We start from the raw sequence: 18512 nt of genomic DNA, 5'->3' as shown, positions 1-18512 counted from the left end.
CAGTTTAAATACAATCAGAATCACTTCACTAAGTACCATAAAAGTCGGCATATTTGTTATTTCCCCAGTCAGTTTTCGCATGGTTCAGAGATTAAGAATTTGATTGTGCATATAAGAAATGCCGTTGCACACAGTGAGGCACGTTAAGCAACAAGGAATAGAAAAATGCACAAATGAAACAAAAGGCCATAAATGAATACAAATCGATATTTGAGATCACTGGCTAAGAAGCTTCCAAATAATACTTGAATACTTTCTTTTTTTGATTGAAGCGAATAAAGAAAAATCGAAGTGCCTGAAACATGCTAATTGCAACGTAACTTGATATGTGATGTTGACATGTTGACATTTTTGTATATAAACAACTGAGACTGATTGCACTCCTTTGTGCAATCATGAAAATATGTGCTGAAGAGTAGAGCTGTTTATGTTCCGTATGGCCAGTGTGTGTCTGTGAAATTATATGACAGTGTCTCTCTCTCTCTCGCATGCTTTCTCTCTTTCCCTTTATATTTAATAAGAAGGTCAACATTATTATGTGTTTTTTTCCCCTTTCACGTGTGTGTGTGTGTGTGTGTGGGTGGGTGGGTGAGGGGGGGTGTTCAACATGATAATTTGTCAGTTTATGTTGTGAGGGGGTAAACAGATAAGCAATCCACAGCACAATCCTTCATCCTGCTCTGATTATAAATCAGCTGGAGCTCTCAGAAGCAATCAGCAAGAGCAATCTGCAGCCGGCACAGACACCTTATCAATCAGAGGGGGCCATCACACTGTCACACTCACACGCGCGCACATAAACTCCCATATTTGTACGGTCCTGCACCCGCACTCACCTACGCATACACTTCGACATAGAGACAGGTATGCCCCAATTGTAATTCTGCATCCCTACCCTGCAGTCTCTTCTTTTAAAACTTCCATCTCTGTTCTTTTACGCCTCTCGTGAAACAGGATCACAACAAGTGAGTCGCAACAAGAGTTTCATCCAGCCAGCTGCCTGGCGGCCACAGAACCGTGCCTAGCGAGACACATCACTCCTAATTACAGTCTGATATTAATAACAGAGAAAAATATTAATCTTGGAGGTAAACACTAAGCCGCTTAAAGGAAAATTGCAAATAAATCAGATTATCTTATAGGAATATCCTCCAAATAGGCCAGGGGGGTAATGAGAAACCTAGGCCCAACCTCTCCCTCGCTCCCGCCTTCTCTCTCTCTTTGTCATTTCCCACTCCCCATTCTCTTGCAGGATTGAAAAAGGTGTGACTGCGTGTACGTGTCTGGGTGTGTGTTTGTGAGCACGTCTGTGTATTTATAAAGCCGCAGTATGATCCACCGCCCCAATCCCACCCCACCAACTCCACCACCACTGGTGTCACCTGCCTTCTTCTTCTCTCTTACCGAATACTGCTGTATTCATTTTTCACCTCCAATTTTATTTGGGTTGGGTTATGGTGGGGAGGGGTGTGAGGGGGGCGCCGCCGAGCAGATTCAATTAGGTTCTGTGATTGGGCCGCTGGCATTCAACGAGGTCATGGAAAGGTTAAGGAATTCAGTGGCACAAACATGATTATAGCTCTGTAGCATTTGATCAGAAGTAAGGTTTGTCACGTCAAAGTGGAGCTCCTCTGTTTCTTGCACCGGGACCATCAGTTTAGCCAGAGTGTTATGTGAGAATGGCTCCAAGTGCTGGTTTAGCCGATTCGTCCAGTGAATGCTAATTGCATGCAGAAGACGATGAATAAACAGCATGTTTGGAGATATATACAAAGATATACAGCAGGATTTATGCATAACTCTGTCTTAGAAATGCAAAAAATCCTTGAACTCAAGAAAGTTTCATTGTTCTATCCCAAATGTGAAGCATGTGAAGTATAATTTTAGGCTGTTTTGCTGCCTCGAGTACTACAGAACTTTTCATTACTGAGGGGAAAATGAAGGAAGTCCAAGTCTATCACAATATGTTACAGGATAGAGCTGCTCAACAGTTAAAGCTCAAGCTAGATGCTGGGTGAGGCAAAAGGACAAGGAAATAAATTGGCAACTTAACAGCTCAGTTTCTGAGCAGCCCACTCAGAACCAAAGCCTTGAACAATATTGTGGACAACTTCAAGTAATCTGATCACATTGGACAAGAAAATGGCTGAGGTGAAGCATACGGTAAATAGTCCAAATGTTGTGTGGGACCCCAAACCCTGTTTTTTGTGGCTGTTGCTATACTTGGAAGTTGAACTGGTTATTAAATTTTTTTATTAAATTTTCCTTATTTACAGTGTAGCTTGATTTGTATTTATTAAACATGCCCATCAGGGATGAGTTTAAAGATGAGAACCAGTAGAATTGTTTGTGTGTTAGCACATTTGGTTTGTGTTCTTTTGGCTCAAATGAGATTCATGTCACCTTTTTGAAATGTTTTTAATGAAAGCCAGCCCATTTCAAAGGGTTCACTGTTCATTGTCACTGCACAAAAGTGCATGTAAGATGTCCTCCAAATAAAGATTAATATGGAATATCAATATTTGTTGCTAATGCCCCTATCATGCTTCAGATAGGACAGACCCAGGACAAACTTGAGAGGTAATGTCTCTCATCTGGACTGGGAATGCTTCTGTGTCTCCCCCAAGAAAAACAGGTGAGGTAGAGACTGAGATTGGAGCATCTCAGACTGCTGCACCAGAGACTTGGACCTGGATGGATGCATGTTCCTACTGTCTAAAATCCATTAAAGTCTTTTGGAAATGTACAGTCATGTGAAAAAAAAAGTTTTCGGGGGTAAATAGTAGCCAGGTGCATCAGTGCTTTTAGTACTCCAGTAAAGTAAAAAAGCACTACATAAGATGTGGTTCATTTACCATTTACCACTTGATTAACTGATCATCAGTTGCTTTAATAAAAACATATATTTGGGAAGTTTGCTGGTCTGGAGCACTCAGATGCATGTTAACACAAAGCTATAATCCTCCCAGCAGTGGACCTCCCAGCAAAATCACCCCAATGTCAAACCATGCAACACTCTGGAAAACAGCAAAAAACCCAAAAGCTACTTCTCTACAGGCCCCATTTAACATGTGAAATGATAATGTTCATTTCAGTACAATAAAAAGACTGAACAAGTATGGCTTGTTTAGAAGGACTGCCAGGAGAAAGCCTCTTCTCCTGGCAGTCCTTCCATGGCAAAACATGGCAGTAGGTTTGCAAAGTTACATCTCAACAAATCACCAGACTTCTGGAACAATGTGTTTTGGACAGATGAGATCCAAGTGGAGTTGTACACAGTGCCATGTTTGGCCAAAAGCAATCAGCCTATCAGGCCAAACACCTAATAGGGGTGACCACAGGCTTTTGGCTTGTTTTGGAACCACATGATCTGGGCACCTTGCAGGTGGTAACTATGAACTCCTCTGTATTGCAATGTATTCTATAGGCAAATGTTAAGCCTTTTGTTTAATAGCTAAACCCGGGTGAAATTGAGTCATGCAACAGAACAGTGACAGCAGCAAATCTGCACAAATTGGCAGAAAAAAGGCCCAGTCAAAGTCGTCAACCTGACTAAAATGCTGTGGCAGGACCAAAACTGAGCTGTGCATAAACAAATCACTGCAAATGCACTGAAGCAACATTGTAAAGATGAATGGGCCAAAATTCATACACAATGATGTGAGAGACTAATTAAGTAACACAAAAAAACATTCATTCAAGATACATCTGATAACGGTGACTCTTCCCAGGACTTCATAGAGTACTGTGAAAACTTTTCCACGTGGCTTTGGGGGTGTTTCAACTCGGAGTCCACTCCAAGAGTAACAAGATCAGACACATTTCAGACACACCTGATTTTTGACCACTGAGACTGAAAATTGAGTTTTCTCTGGGTGCAGGTTTCATATTTACTTGCAGTTTATTGTCTTACCTTTGCTAGCTTTGGGTATTGAAAACTACTTGGTTAGGTTTAGGAAAGCTCTGCTCATCAAAAAGCGAAAGAGAGTCTCAGCACATGTGTGCACAGACGTTGCATGCTGCAAAGATAATAAGCATGAAAAGAGACAGAACGAATGTCCACAGAAACATTCATTTGCACTTTCTATTTTTTTCTGTGTGTGTGGGGGGGGCACTCCACACACACACACACACACGCGCACACACACAAACACACACTTTCTCTCACATGCACTCACATACACATATTTAGAGAGTAGCAGAGTAATAAAGCCCACCCTTGCAGTGAAATTAAAGCTAGTCAATGACACTGCCTGCTGAGTACACACTAAATCATTTTTATACTCAGATGAAACAACCAACATAATACTAGCTTGGCACGTGTATCTAATATCACCTGGAGACTCAGAAATAAATAAATAAAACAAACAAAAAACAAAAACAACTAATCAAATGCCATATTGGATGTGTCAGATTCATGTCAGTACAAGAGATTAATACTAAATATAGGAAATATGGTACAATGGGAGTATGAGATCTTTTTATATTCAAAATGACCAGGCAGAGAGCACATTATGAGATATTGGATTGATAAACAGGCTGTGATGCTGTTGTTCAGTGAGTATAATAGAACTATGACGCTACTCCTGGGTAACCAAAGATTGCAATATGATTTTAATGTGTTTTATAGACACAAGCCCTCCAGTGAGAGGAAATTATGTCAATAAATAAGCAGACTCACATTTTAAAACAAAGGGAATCATAGTCAGTGAAATATGTGCACATATATTATGGTGTTTGGTTATCAAATATGATACACAATACGGTCATGCGTCAACACACACACACATATTCTGACAATAGTACTTGGTGAGCTCTCAACCCTGAGGTTCTGTGAGTGTTAGCGACACATGCTTGTTTTTTATGGTCTTTACCATATGTTTGCTATTTCCATAGCTTCAACTCGAACTTATACACTGCTCAGAAAACATGAAAGGAACACTTTTTTATCAGAGTCAGTAAAACTTCTGGGATATTGATCTGGTCAGTTAAGTAGCAGAGGGGGTTGTTAACCAGTTTGGTGTAAATACAATTAACAACATGTGCAGTTAGAGGGGCAACAATGAGACAACCCTTAAACCACAAATAGTTTTTAAAGGTCCAAGTCATTGACATTTTTTCCCTGCATCTTTTCTGACTGTTTTTTCACTACTTTTGGCTAACGTCAGTGTCACTACTGGTAACATGAGTTGGTGCCTGGACCCTACAGAGCTTGCACAGGTAGTCCAATTCCTCCAGGATGGCACATCAATATGTGTCATAGCCACAAGGCTTGTTGTGTCTTCCAAAACGCATGTAGGAGATTCCAGGACACAGGCAGTTACTTTAGGAGCGCTGTAAAGCTTTAGAAGGTGCTTAGCCCATCAGCAGGACCGGTATCTGCTCCTTTTGTACAATGAGGAACAGGATGAGCACTGACGGAGCAACAAAGAACCTCCAGCAGCCCACTGGTGTAAATGTCTCTGACCAAACAATCAGAAACAGACCTCATGAGGGTGGCCTGGGGGTCCAATGTCCTTTAGTAGGTCCTGTGCTCACTGCCTGGCACCGTGGAACATGATTGGCATTTGCCATAGAATACCAGAATTGGCAAGTCCACCACTGGCACCCTCTAATTTTCACAGATCGAAGCACTGAATACATGTGATAGACGTGAAAGGCTCTGGAGAAGTCGTAGAGAACGTTATGCTGCCTGTTCATCGTTCAGTATGAGCGGTTTGGTGGTGAGGAATGGATGAACGCACAGATATCTACAGGTTAGACAACAGCACACTGTCTGCCATTGGGTATCGGGATGAAATCCTTAGACTCACTGTCAGACATGCTGGTGCAGTGGGTTCTGGGTTCCTCCTAGTTCACGATGCCCAGCATTATGTGGCAAGAATATGCAGGCAGTTCCTGGAGGATGAAGGAACTGATACCCTCACCTGAGCTAAATGCAGCACCTCTGGGATATTATGTTTTGGTCCATCCAACGCTGTCAGGTTGTACCTCCGACTGTCAAGGAGCTCAGTGATGCCCTGGTCCAGATCTGGGAGAAGATCCCTCAGGACAGCATCCGTCCTTTCAATAGGAGCATGGTCCAGTTTTGTCAGACATGAATACAAGCACCAATTACTGAGTACCATTTTGAGGTGCTCACAAGAAATTTCAACAAAATCGACTCACTCACTGCATCATTTTTTCACTTTGATTTTCCAGATGTTTTTGAATTCAGCCCTCTGTATGTTGATCATTTTTATTTCCATCAAACAATTGATTCTTTCATTCATAACACATTACCCAGTCCATATCAGTATAGATAACCAGCATGATCTTTCCCATTGAGATCTGATGTGTTTTCAAAGTGTTCCTTTAATTTTTTGAGCAGTGCGTATTAAACGTGTTATAGAATGAAAATGCAAAAGTAAAAAGTACATAAAAATTTCAACAGTTAATTTTTTTGATCAAACAAACTTACAGTGGTTTTCTAAACATTTACATATTTCTTTTCACTCTGACCGGATTTTGCCCAGAAATAAACATGACAGTGTGTGTCAGTTTTCTCATGTCAATCATCTGTCTCACATAAATCACTAGAAGCCACATCCCTTAGTGAGATTTCCCATCTGCTAATGTCTGTCACTTCAGGTTGCAGTCAATAGACCTGTTTGGTACACCCGTCCCTTGGTGGGGTCTAATTGCCCATTGCAACCCTCAAATGTGTCCTACACTCTGCAACTCTTGAGAACCTCCACCAGCACCACCGCCTCCACTACGAAATCCCCATTCCATTCTCAAGATGGGTATTTACATGCCCCACACCGTGGAGAGCAAACAAGCTCATTTAAAAGTTCACATGCTAATGTGTGACATTTAATCCAAACTTTACACGGGGAAAAGGACACGCTACAATAGATTTTGATTCCTTTCTTGTCCCTGAATCTCATCATCTTTTGCCTTCCATATTTATGAGTTGAAAAGGCGGGACACCTTGGTGGAGAGTAGGGGAAGGGATAGGGAGTTGACTGTTTGAAAAGTGGGCTGGGTTAGTGGTGATAATCCAGAGTTCTTTGTTGATAGTGCTCATATGCACAATTTATTGACTGCTCATCCTACTTAAAGCCACAGTTTATAAATCCACCAAATAGCTCCTAAGTTTCCTGCTTCATGTGTATGTGATATTTAATAACTGCAATATTACTAATTAAAGCTATTTAATTAATGATTTAATTAATTTTTCATCAGCGTTAGGTGTCTACAGGTTTCTAATTTTTAGCGAGCAACTCCTTGGTTTAACTAATCGCAGTGACAACTGTTTGTAATATCGGCTTATCGAGTTAATTCCATAAATTGGCCAAGTCACAAAGTGAAACTGTTAGAAGTTGTCTGGTAAATGTACTCTGAGAGGAAGCGTCTGCACACTCAGCCAAAAACAATTTTCAAGAGATACACCACTCTGTGCTGTTTTGATATTTCAAAGGGGTGGAAAGAGTGGAAAGTGGAAAAACCAAATGGTTAGCCAAAGGGGCTGCGACTAAGAGGGGTAGTAGTTTCCGCGTATGCGTGTGTGAACTACATTCTTGGTTCCACCAGCTGGCTGGCTGACACACATCCACATGCACTCGTTATTACTGTACATTCCCATGAAGATTTATGACTAATCTAGATTTTATTTGTAGATGCTGAGTATTTAAATCTTAAATCCCGAGTTAGTTCCTCTGTGTGTGTGTGTGTGTGTGTGTGTGTGTGTATGTGTTGTGTGCACGTGCATGCATGTGTGTGTCTGTTTATGATTTATCTTTGTACCTCACACAAAAGTGTCTCCTCCTTCTGGTGAAGCTCTGATAACTCCCTCCTCTGACGTTCCACCTGCTTCCTGCTGGCCTCCAACTACAGAGGGAAAGAAAGTGTGCAAAGGGAAAGTAGAACGATTCAAATAATAATTAATAACAAATATTTGAAATTCCATACGCAGACTTTTGAGGCTTAAACTATTTCCATACCATACATGGATAAGGGTTTGGTGTCTTGCATGATTTTAACACATGGTTCCGGTTCTGAAAAGAACATATTTTTGGCACATTAATGTGGATCGAGAAGCAGTGGAAGCTAAAGGCACAGAAGTGGGTCAAGTGAGCAGAAAGACCTAAAGACACAAATGGATCTAAAATGTGAATTTTCTGAGGCAGACAAAAAGATTTGTGATGTCCAAATAGTCCGCTCGTTTTTGTGTGAGTGCATGCGGATGTCTCTTTCTCTCTCTTTCTCCCACACACGCACTCACACACACATACTCGGATCGACCCGGACAGGCCAGGGATGAGCACACCCCATCTGATCTGTGGCCCGTTCATTCATTAGACCCATGCTCTCCCCTATTGATTTCAGCTTAAGTAATGAGAAAGCTTATCCAAAAATCTTTAGCATTTGGGCTCCAACTTAAGGGAATCAATGGGGCCATTTCCCATTTTGAACAGCACATACGCAGGGGTTTTATGTATGGTGAACGGGACAAATCCTGATGCTGATAAATCAATAAGCCTTTTTGTCAATGGACGGGCATGCTTGCACTCACACATACATGCATATGCGGACACACTTGGCTGATAAATGGTATTTTTGAGGCAATTAAAGTGAGCTGTAAACATATGAAGGCCAATCAATTGGTCAGTGAGGTCTATTATCAAGGCTTTAACACTGATTTAGAAGGGGCTTTAAGTGTGGCACAGTCACTTGTGCAGATCAGCACCTGCATAGATCAGTGCTGCTCTGTGCTAAGCTGCTCATACAACAAGAAAGTATGTGGCTCACCTCTAAAGACTGAAATAAAGAGAAAGAGGAGACTTAGCATTGCTGTATGACATGCAAAATACTTTTTTTGTTTTGCTGCTTATGAAGTATTTTAAAGAAATGCCACAGTCAAGTAACACCCTAATTGTAACCCTCACTTTGCACTTTCCCTCTCTTTAAAAATTGGATCTTGCATCGTATTGAAATAAGATAAGTGGAGAGGAGTAGCTGTTTGCTTAACAATTCTATTTTAGCAGGGACAGAGAAGCTTGTTAGGAAGAAAACTAACACATCAGCGCTGCCCCTCAACAACCCATCCCCCAATGCTTCTACTGCGGTAAAGGTGAGACACACGTGTTAGCAAAGTTAACCTACAGACAACATTTCTCTGAGGTAATTGGTTCTGCATTAATATTCATTTGACTTTGCATTTAGTGACTATGGCTCCCTTCACTGTTTTGATGCACTGTGCCTATGTCCCCTGGTACATCACACAACATTAACCCTATAGCTCTGATTATGATTTCAGCCATATATGCATATTTATCCTTGCTACCTGAAATGCAAGCGATTCGATGCTCGACCAAAACCCCTCTTTTCTTCCAGCGTGCACTGGACCTGTCTCTTAATTTATAATTTGAAGTGTATAACATGTCCAGTTCTTTTATCCCCCCCCACTTTTTCACTGTGGTTGATCGGGTGCGTGTGCATGCGTTTTGCTGAGGCATGACATTTCAATTGTGCATCCAATCAAATTGGAAAAGAGGCGGTAAGGAAGGTTGGGGAATGATAAGGGGTGGGGGGGTGTAGTGAGGGTTGCAGACCAACCGTTACCATGGTGAATCATTTCTGTCAAAACCACCAAGGTCACAACTGCTGACCTGCAGCGTTATGGGACTTTGGAATAGCATACTGTAAATGGACACAAGGATTTCTCTCTTTCTTTCCTTCTTTACACATTTTGTCCTTACTTTGCATTTTTTCTCTCTCATTATCTTTGTGTACATTTCTCCTTTTCTTTTTCTTTTTTTGCTACTTGAAAAAAAACAAAAAGGCTTCTTGTTTTGCCTTTCTTTATTACTTTCATATTTAAGATTGACTAATTGTACCATTATGAGACTTTTGGTGTTACTGAATCCATTATGCATGGCCTGTGCTGGCAGTGGGTCTGAACACAGCCTGTTTTCAGTCATTATAATTCAGTTTGCTAACACACAGGCATTGTGCTAGTGTAGGGTTAGGGGAGATGGTATGATAAAATATTGAGGGCGAGCAAGGCAGCTGCAGATGCTAGCTGTCATGTGTGAGCGAATGAATGTTATGACAAGCATGTTTAAACATTCATGCGGGGAGGATAGTTTAGGAGGGCTTTTCATTAACACCAATATGTCTTCGTCTCCCCGGTGCAGACACTGCTGGTGGAAGCATGACAACAACAGGGAGGAGAGGAATTAACATCTCGAGAGGAAACTGCCACATATACAGAGAGAAGTAGAAACAATCAGTCCTGTGCGAGAGCACACACAGGCATACACATTTAACACTGGCTGACTCAACCAACTCTAACAGACAACTTTCTCTTATTTACCAGGACAGCTGTGTAACTGTAACATCGTGTTCAGGGCTGATCAAGTAGGTGGAAAACTTCAGTAGTTTCTCACATCAACCACAACAACAGAAATTATTTTGTTCAAATTAAGACTGAGAACGAGGGAGATTTCTGTGCCAAATGTGCACCGCCACCCATGCTGTTAGGTTGTCAGGAGATTTGACCAGGCAGAAACAGTGCAAGTTCTTGATGCTTTCTGGAGACTGGAGAGAAGTAAAGCTATTTGTGGTAATTTCTTGGGAGCGAAGCAACATCTAATCTGTTTACATAACCTTGATGAAGTGAGATCAAGGAACAATTACAGGTGATAAATAGGGATTTAAGCTAATGCTGCTCTGGTGTATAGGGTCCACAATGTGTCCGCGCAGAAATTAATTATCTTTTTTTTTTCTTATTATCAAGCTATTTGAAGTATCTCTGCAGCTAGTGATTAAAAAAAGGCCCAGATATAACAATGCCGTAAAACAGTTCAACAACACTCTCTTGTTACTTAGGCATGGTATTGTGAAAAGACGAGACACGTTGTAGCAAACTCAAACTCCATTTAATGGAGTGCAAAATCAATACTTATGCTGATGATCTCATGACGTCAAATCAAGGCGAAGGAGGGAAAAAAGGAGCATCATGCATTCTCAACATAAGTGGCTTTGACTTGCAAAATGTGTTTGCATAACATGAGCTTTAGTTAATGTCATAAATGGCTCTAAATGCTGCAAGGTGCATTAAAAATATGCACAGTCATCCGTTTTACCTACACCTTGATGCAAACATTTTGAATTAATCTAGTTTTCACTGGTCAAGCAATTCCATTTTGATATTCAAATTTGGTGCGCATGTGTGCCTGTGCACGTCTGTGCATGACTGATCTAATCAGTCTTAAATCAGTTAATAAGCCAAGGACACAGAGGAGATGACTCAGCTGATGTGAGCCCGAGCTAATATTAGCATCTCGCCCCCCGTTCTAGACCTGCAATGCACGGAGTAGCTTCTACTGTTTGGGCTTCCCATTACAAAAGTGCACGTTTTGGACATTAAGACCAGCAGTTAAGCGCACCGCAGTGAATTCCATTAGCACATTAGCAAAGGTGCCACGACCTAATGCTAAGGTTGGGTGCCGCATTTAAGACCTTACAGTATTTGTTCTCTAAAGCAGCTTAAGTCAAATGTGAGGGTAGCCCTGAAACTGTTCTTAAAACTAAAAGCAAGGCTAATCCAAAAGACAGGCCTGTATATGTGAAAATGTCATTGTTGCCACTCTTCTAAGGGCCCTAAACAAAGTATAAATCTAATGCAAAATTATTCGGAAGCTGTTGTTCTAATTAAACGTCTCCCAATGTCAGATGCAGAGGCCAAACTGGAAGACAGGATGAGTACTGTTCTGTCAAAACTAATAGTCATTTCCAAACCACACATGATCAACTACATGGCTAAATGTTCAAAAACAGGCACATGCCACAGAGGCAAACAGATACATATACATGAATGCTGCCTATTAATTAAAAGCCAGAGCATGAAGTTGACTTGGGGTAGGCGGTTTGTGACACCACAAATCTAGGAGACTTCCTGTAAGACATAAATCTGTTGTGCTCTCACTCTCTCTATGGCACAGGCACAACAAAGACAGTCTTGTCCGGGTCCCCCCCACCCCCACCCCCATCCATTCATTAGAAGCACAAGCAGCTGCGGCCAGGTTCAGAGACAATCTACATTCTCTCTCTTTCAGTCACTCATTAATTCCCTCTGTCTTTTTCTCTCCGGTTCGCTCTTATTTTTAGCCCTTTTCTCCCTCTCCCTCCATTTCTTGCTGTCCTTCTCCAGGTCCCCCTCTCTTCTCTCTAAACATTGTCTCTTCCACATGGCCCGGATAATGAGTGGTGGAGCTAAACGAGAGGAAACACGGCTCACTATTAGGAGGGGAACGCTGACTGAAGGTTTTAAATAAACGGAGAGAACTTGAGGCCAAATTGTATTTCCAAGGACATAAACTAATGGAACAGCCAGACATTCTCTGAACAAATACACACTCTGTTTAAACAACCATAATAGTTGTAAAAATATACATGTCAATGTAGATCTAACTGAGAGACAGGCTGGCAGAAGGCAAAGAGAAATACATATAAATGCAGATATCCCCCATATATGAAAGCCCAAAAACAAACACTGTTCAATCCTTCTTTTCTTTAGTTTGGAAAGCTTAATATCCTGCATTTAACTGCAGAACAATAAGGACATGAAAAAAGCATAAACGCTCATCTCTGAAAAGTAATTAGGCAAACGTGTTTTCTTAAGTGTCTCTGATATGCTCTCAGGCACATAAATCCACACCCACACATAAACACACACAGAGAGGAGCCCACCCTGCCTCGCTGTGGGGTTAATTGGGTTATCTAGTCTGATTAGCATAACTAATTAGGATCCTTGTTAACGGAGGAGTGCTATTTATTCAATTAGCGCTCTGTGTGTATGGACCCCCTTCATCGCTGGTATAAGTTCAAATGAAAACGAGGCAAAGCTAAGTAGGCATGAAGGGAGACCTGTGGGCGCCTGTGCGCGTGTTGATTTCATCATTTATCTGTTCGACACACAGATGCTCACCATCAGGTGCCAGGCACTTCAGCCCCACCAGCCCCCCCACCCCTCACTACCACCCCCACCAACACACACAAACACTCCAAGCTTGCTATGCTGTGGCTCTTAAACCCCCTCATCATCATCATTAGGTTTCTGATTAGCATAATTAGCACTGTTAACCAGATGAGCTTGAGTGGAGCCAGGCTGTGCCAGTCGGGGCAGCTGACAAATGTCAAGCTCCTCGCACTTTTCCAGGTTGCGGAGGGGGCTACTTGTTCCTCATCAGGTGGGTTTATGGCACATTTCCATACCCTTAGTGATTGCTAACTGATAACAAATGGTCTTTCCAGCACATTTTGATGCAATGTGCACACACACACACACACACACATTAAAAAAAAAGTCAGAGGGGGATGATTTCTCTCTCAAGGCAAGCAGCCCTGTAAAAGTGACACAGCTCTTGAAGTTATATCAGTTAATAGAACAATGCTGAGCTCATACCACCAATTTATTCATTCGTGTTTGCAAATGCAGATGCTGTCTTTTGTTTGTGATGCTCAACATGCGCTTAAAGCCGACAGTAAACACAGAAGAAGCAAATCAACAGCACTCCTCCGGTCGTCAGCAAGTGAAAACTCACAAACACAATCCAGCACTCACAAATAACCAGAGAGAGGGAAATGAAACAGAGAGAAAGAGAGAAGGAGCGCTACATTTACTGAAATTAAACATTTTCTCATCAGCCTGAGGGTGCAGCAGGCCCACTAATGTATTATTCATCCCCACTTCACAAAGGAACATTAATCAATTATGAAGATATGAGGATCTTAAAGTATAGAGGAGAGACGAAGAGCGGCTTGTTCGTATTAATATGCGGCCGCAATCGTGCGCCTCCACCCCCCCACCCCCTTGGTCCTCAAATCAATATTTTGCAGATTAATTTGGAGCGGTTGTGGCGAGATGGCAGGATGGAAGGAGGGGGGGGAGAGGAGAGAGTGTCTGAGGTCTGAATTAAGGTGAAGTGTTTTGTTGGGGTTTTTTTCTAGGACTGTGTAAGTGTGTGTATGTGCATACGCGTAAATATGCTATCTGCTGTACTGTTTTTGGTAAACATATTAAGTCTGCTCAATAAAGGGATGTCCATCATCCAAAAAAAAGTCTTAACATTGAAACACTAAGTTAGGATTTTGATATAAACGTGTATAAAATTGTAAAGAGAGAAACTTCATGTAAATCATATCAATGATCAAAATAATCTAATCATCCTGAAACTTGATGAAGGTGTGTAACTTCTTATTGGCAACCCAGTTTGCAGTTTTACCCGCTGATGAGTAGTTCTTGTTAAGTTACAGAGTGCATTAATACACTCACCTCAGAATTCAAAACAGCTGCCTTCTTAGCGCACTTTTAAACAGTCCGGATATAGTCTTTTCCATCTTCCTCAAACCCCCTCTTCCACTCTTTATCCACTCCTCTGTCTTCAGTTGCTCCTGCCTTCTCCTCTCATCTGTTTTTCTTAACGCTCCTTTTTTATCTTTTATTTTCTCCTCATCCTCCCTCTACCTCCATAGCACCTCTTTTCTTCTTTAACTCCTCCTGCAGCTCATTTGTTCTTACATTCAGCTTGGAGAGCTGAAGTCAGACAGGAGAAGAAAAGAAAAAAAGAAATGTGCAGGCAGTCACATCTCTGCAATCTGTGGAACAAATGAGGTACCAGTCACATAATCTAAAAAAACTAATCTGAAACATCAAGAGACCCATCGCAACACAACATCCTGCAAGGCAGTAAAAGAAAAAGTGGGTCATGCAAAAAAGATGGCTAAATTGACTGGCACTAAGTGAGCGAATGTATGTTTTATCACACCACACGTTAATAGCTGTTGCATGTGCAATATGCGTGGCACATGCATGTGTATGTGTGCAAACAGCAGTCCCGAATAGTACACGTGTAAGCCTTTGCACACCTGAGCAAGCGTGTCAGCCCCCTCCTGTTGCAGGAGCTGAATGTTAGCTTGCAGTTTGGTGATGCAGATGTCTTTCTCAGCAATCTCCTTCATGTTGTCTTCGTGGATCCGCCGCAGACAAGACAGCTCGCTCTGCAGGTGCACCAGCCTCTCACCGCTTTCCAGCACCTGCGTCGCAGTCTTCGCCAGAAAGGAATTAAAATTTGATTCCCCCCCCAAAAGAGACAAAGGTTTATTTTCATTGAGAATTATTCACTGGCTAATACTCCTCATACAATTTTTCCAAATTGCTTTTGATTACTTTTTCATAAATGTCTCGCAATAATCTGAAATGAATTGGAATGAATAAAATTACATTTTTATATCAATTCTTACTGTCTCATTTTAAAATAGAAGTCCATGTAATTACAACTGTAAGAGCCTGAGCGATAATTGCCTGGGTTGTGTAAGACAAATTCATAGTTAGAAGTTCACATACTGCAGATTAAAATACAATGTATACTGTAAATATATATCATTTATAGTTTAATTTGGCCACGTGTTCTAGAAAGCTGTTCATTTGATAGTGTCGTCGTGCTAACAAACAGTATTTTTTTAAGTTATGGCGCTCACATGTACCAAGGCTCCGTGTGTGTTTGTGTGTCCTGTAGATCTGTTTGCGCATCTGCATTGCAGAAGCACCAGCTAAACAGAAACACAAGTGGAATAGAAAATATATAGCCATTTGTTGAAAATGTGATTAACAGAACAAGCTCCAGTTACTCTACTTGTTTCTCTACGGATCTGTCTGTAATCACACAAACCACTAATTAGCGGCAGTGCAAATGAGTCAACTCACAAGCAGCATAAACAAACAGTAACCAGCCAACACACACATAAACAACCAACAAGCCTGGGTTTACCACAAGCACAAATGCATGTGTGTATTTCTGCAAGCCTGTGTGTGTTTACGTGTGCCTTAACCATAAGCCACAGAAGACAGTAAAACAGCAGTGGGTATAATTTAGTGACACCCTGTAAGGAGGTGTGGGAAGGTTGTAAAAATCTCTCCCTTTTAATCCCGAACGGCGATGCCATGTTTGTTACCCAGGGCTCTGAGATATGCTGGTAATTCATCACACACGCCATGGCTTCCTGTTAAACCTGACTGCACATGGAGAGCTTGTAGCACAGCTGCCAAACCAATATCGTAAAAAACAATTAAAAAAAGACTCCTCCACCTTTTAAACAGCCTTCTCAACAAATGCTGCAAAAAAAAGAAACAATTTCTTAGCAAATCATTTAATTGTTTCAACCTTACAATTGCTATGAGAAAAAAAAAGAGATTTGTTTACATTGTCTTGCTTTTTTTGGGGAACTATCTTGAGTCCAGACAATTACGTGCAAACGACAGAATGTCTTGTTTGCATTTTTGTGGCGTGATCCCGGTAGCTCATTCTTTGGAATGTGCTAAAATCAAGTCAAGTCAAGTCGGTTACCTTTTGCTTTCCTTGTATATTCTCTGTGAGCTCCCTCTCCAGATCCGAGATGATCATGTCCTTGGTTTGCAGCTGGATTTTCACATCTTCCGTCTCAGACGTCATCTGGTCCACGGAATCACTGCTATAGCGGAAAAGCATAAGGAAGAGAAAGGAAATCGTGAACTACTGAACAAGCAGATAGATGTAAAACATAGAAGGAAAATCTCTCTTTTCAGGTTTATAGTGAGTACAGAGTGCATTATTAAGTGATGTGAATTACAGAGATGAAAGCCACAGCATATTGCAGTGTATATAATTGTTTCCATCACAATGTATAAGCTTTGATCCTTAATCAAATTGTTTTAACAACTGATGCAGGATAAAACAGGAATGTGTAAGCAACATGCAGCACATGTATAAGGTGTAAAATTCAAAAACATCTCATTCAAAAGCAGCAAAGAGATGCTGAGCCTGTTGAAATTTGTGCTAGATGACAGCAACCAGAGCTGATATGTGTTTCTCTCCGTCAGTGTGTGTGTGTGTGTGTGTGCGCACGCGTGTGCATGCATGTGTATAAGTCTGTGTGTCTCCCAGCGGTGAAAATACGTTAACTCTGCCCAGACACCTTTCTGAGTCACCAGTGACAGCTGTCACACACCCAAGATGGAAAGAGAGAGAAAAAAAACCCCAGATCATACGGCACTGTGTGGTACTGTTCACAAACACACGGGCACGTACAAAGACACACGCAGGCACACGCACGCACACACAGTTTCATATTTACCAGCCTCATGAGATGAGCTATTCTGATGAAACTTTGCACAGATTAAAAATGTTAAACTCACATTTGATCAAGCGTGTCTACACTTTCACACCAAGTGGAGAAGGAAAGGCAAGATTTGACAAAAGTGACATGTGAGTGGATAGAGAGCGCTGAGAGTTAAATCTTTCACTTTGGCAAAAAAAAAAAAACAAAAAAAAAACTTTTCAGTCAAATGGAGTAAAAGCCACAGAGGAAACAGTGAAAGCTGACTTTAGATTATAGTCTGGTTCTGCCTCGATAGGAGAATGGGAACGTGTATGTTCTGCTGTTATTAATCCACTTGATGTCTTTTTATTTAATCGTAAGTAGAGTTTTCCTCTGTTGTAAATAATCACCGAGCTAAGGTGATAATTTACAACACACAACCCGTGATATAGAAGCCTAAGTAACACATAGGTATGTGTAGAAGGATGGTTTTTGGCCCAAAACATGTCATTTAAGACCAAAAGGAAAAGAAATGCTAACATTTATTATAAGATGACTTCTTTAGGTCCTTTTAGTCAGAGGTGCAAAACTTAGGTGTAAAAACAAGCTAATTTAAAACCTATTTTCCTATAGAAGGAAGACACTTGGAAAATGGATGTGAGTGCGTGCAAGCATATGCTCGCTGCAAAAACAAAGATTTTTTTTTAAAACCACACTGTTCTTATCTTGTCCAAGAACTCATGAACACACAACTAATGCAGAGTCAAAGGATTAAAAAAAACAAAAATAATAAAATAACTATAATTTGTGTTACTTAACGACACATAAGCCTCTATTTTCTGCACCATTAATGGATGGAACTGAATTTATTAAGGAGAGGAGGATCCTTCATTTCCAACAGTTTTGCTTCTTTTGGGAAAATCAAAATGAAAACATGCAGCAAATCCTGATCTGCAACAAGTCAACATGCTAATTTATTCATGCCATTCAAGTGCGTACGTATCTGCGTGCGTGTGTGCATAATATTGCAGGTCATTATTATGCATGCAACAAATAAGGCTGCACGGCTTGTTATATTGCAATATACAATAAGTACTTGTGGTAAACAAATGACACAATGTCACACCACCAGAGGAACAGAGAATTCCTATTAAAAGCATTAAGTGTTGTTATGATTACTGTGTGGACAGAGTGAGCAGGTTGAGTGAATGTGACTGAATTGTGCGTGTGTGTGTGTGTGTGTGTGTGTATTACTGTGACTGTATGTGATATTAAAGCAGGCTCTCGATTTCTCAACCTGTCATTCAGCCCTATTAAGCAAGGCTAACAAAATTAGTCATGAATATGCAGTAATAACAAATGCAAATTGCCACCACTCCCCCCCAACA

At 41.1% G+C, this 18512-nt stretch overlaps 1 protein-coding gene across 11 annotated transcripts in view; it reads right to left on the bottom strand.

Annotated features, from left to right (window-relative positions):
* LOC146662077 (uncharacterized) overlaps nt 1-18512 on the bottom strand; it is a 93254-nt gene that overhangs the window by 59847 nt on the left and 14895 nt on the right. For 6 of the 11 annotated variants that reach the window (XM_085418494.1, XM_085418496.1, XM_085418500.1 and 3 more), the window contains 4 exons: nt 16395-16518; nt 14917-15096; nt 7986-8039; nt 7789-7872 (listed from right to left, as the gene is read on the bottom strand). In XM_085418494.1, coding sequence (XP_085274620.1) covers nt 7789-7872; nt 7986-8039; nt 14917-15096; nt 16395-16518 — 442 coding nt within the window. The remainder of the gene's footprint in view (nt 1-7788; nt 7873-7985; nt 8040-14916; nt 15097-16394; nt 16519-18512) is intronic. The other 5 variants (XM_085418493.1, XM_085418498.1, XM_085418491.1 and 2 more) reach the window with 4 other exon arrangements.

Source organism: Rhamphochromis longiceps, linkage group LG9, assembly GCF_057381845.1.
Source record: "Rhamphochromis longiceps isolate RC_006_pf linkage group LG9, R_longiceps_female_GT1.1, whole genome shotgun sequence".
In the NCBI taxonomy this organism is placed as follows: Eukaryota; Metazoa; Chordata; class Actinopteri; order Cichliformes; family Cichlidae; genus Rhamphochromis; species Rhamphochromis longiceps.
Note: the sequence above shows the minus strand (reverse complement) of the source record. Positions and strands in the feature narration are given on the sequence as shown.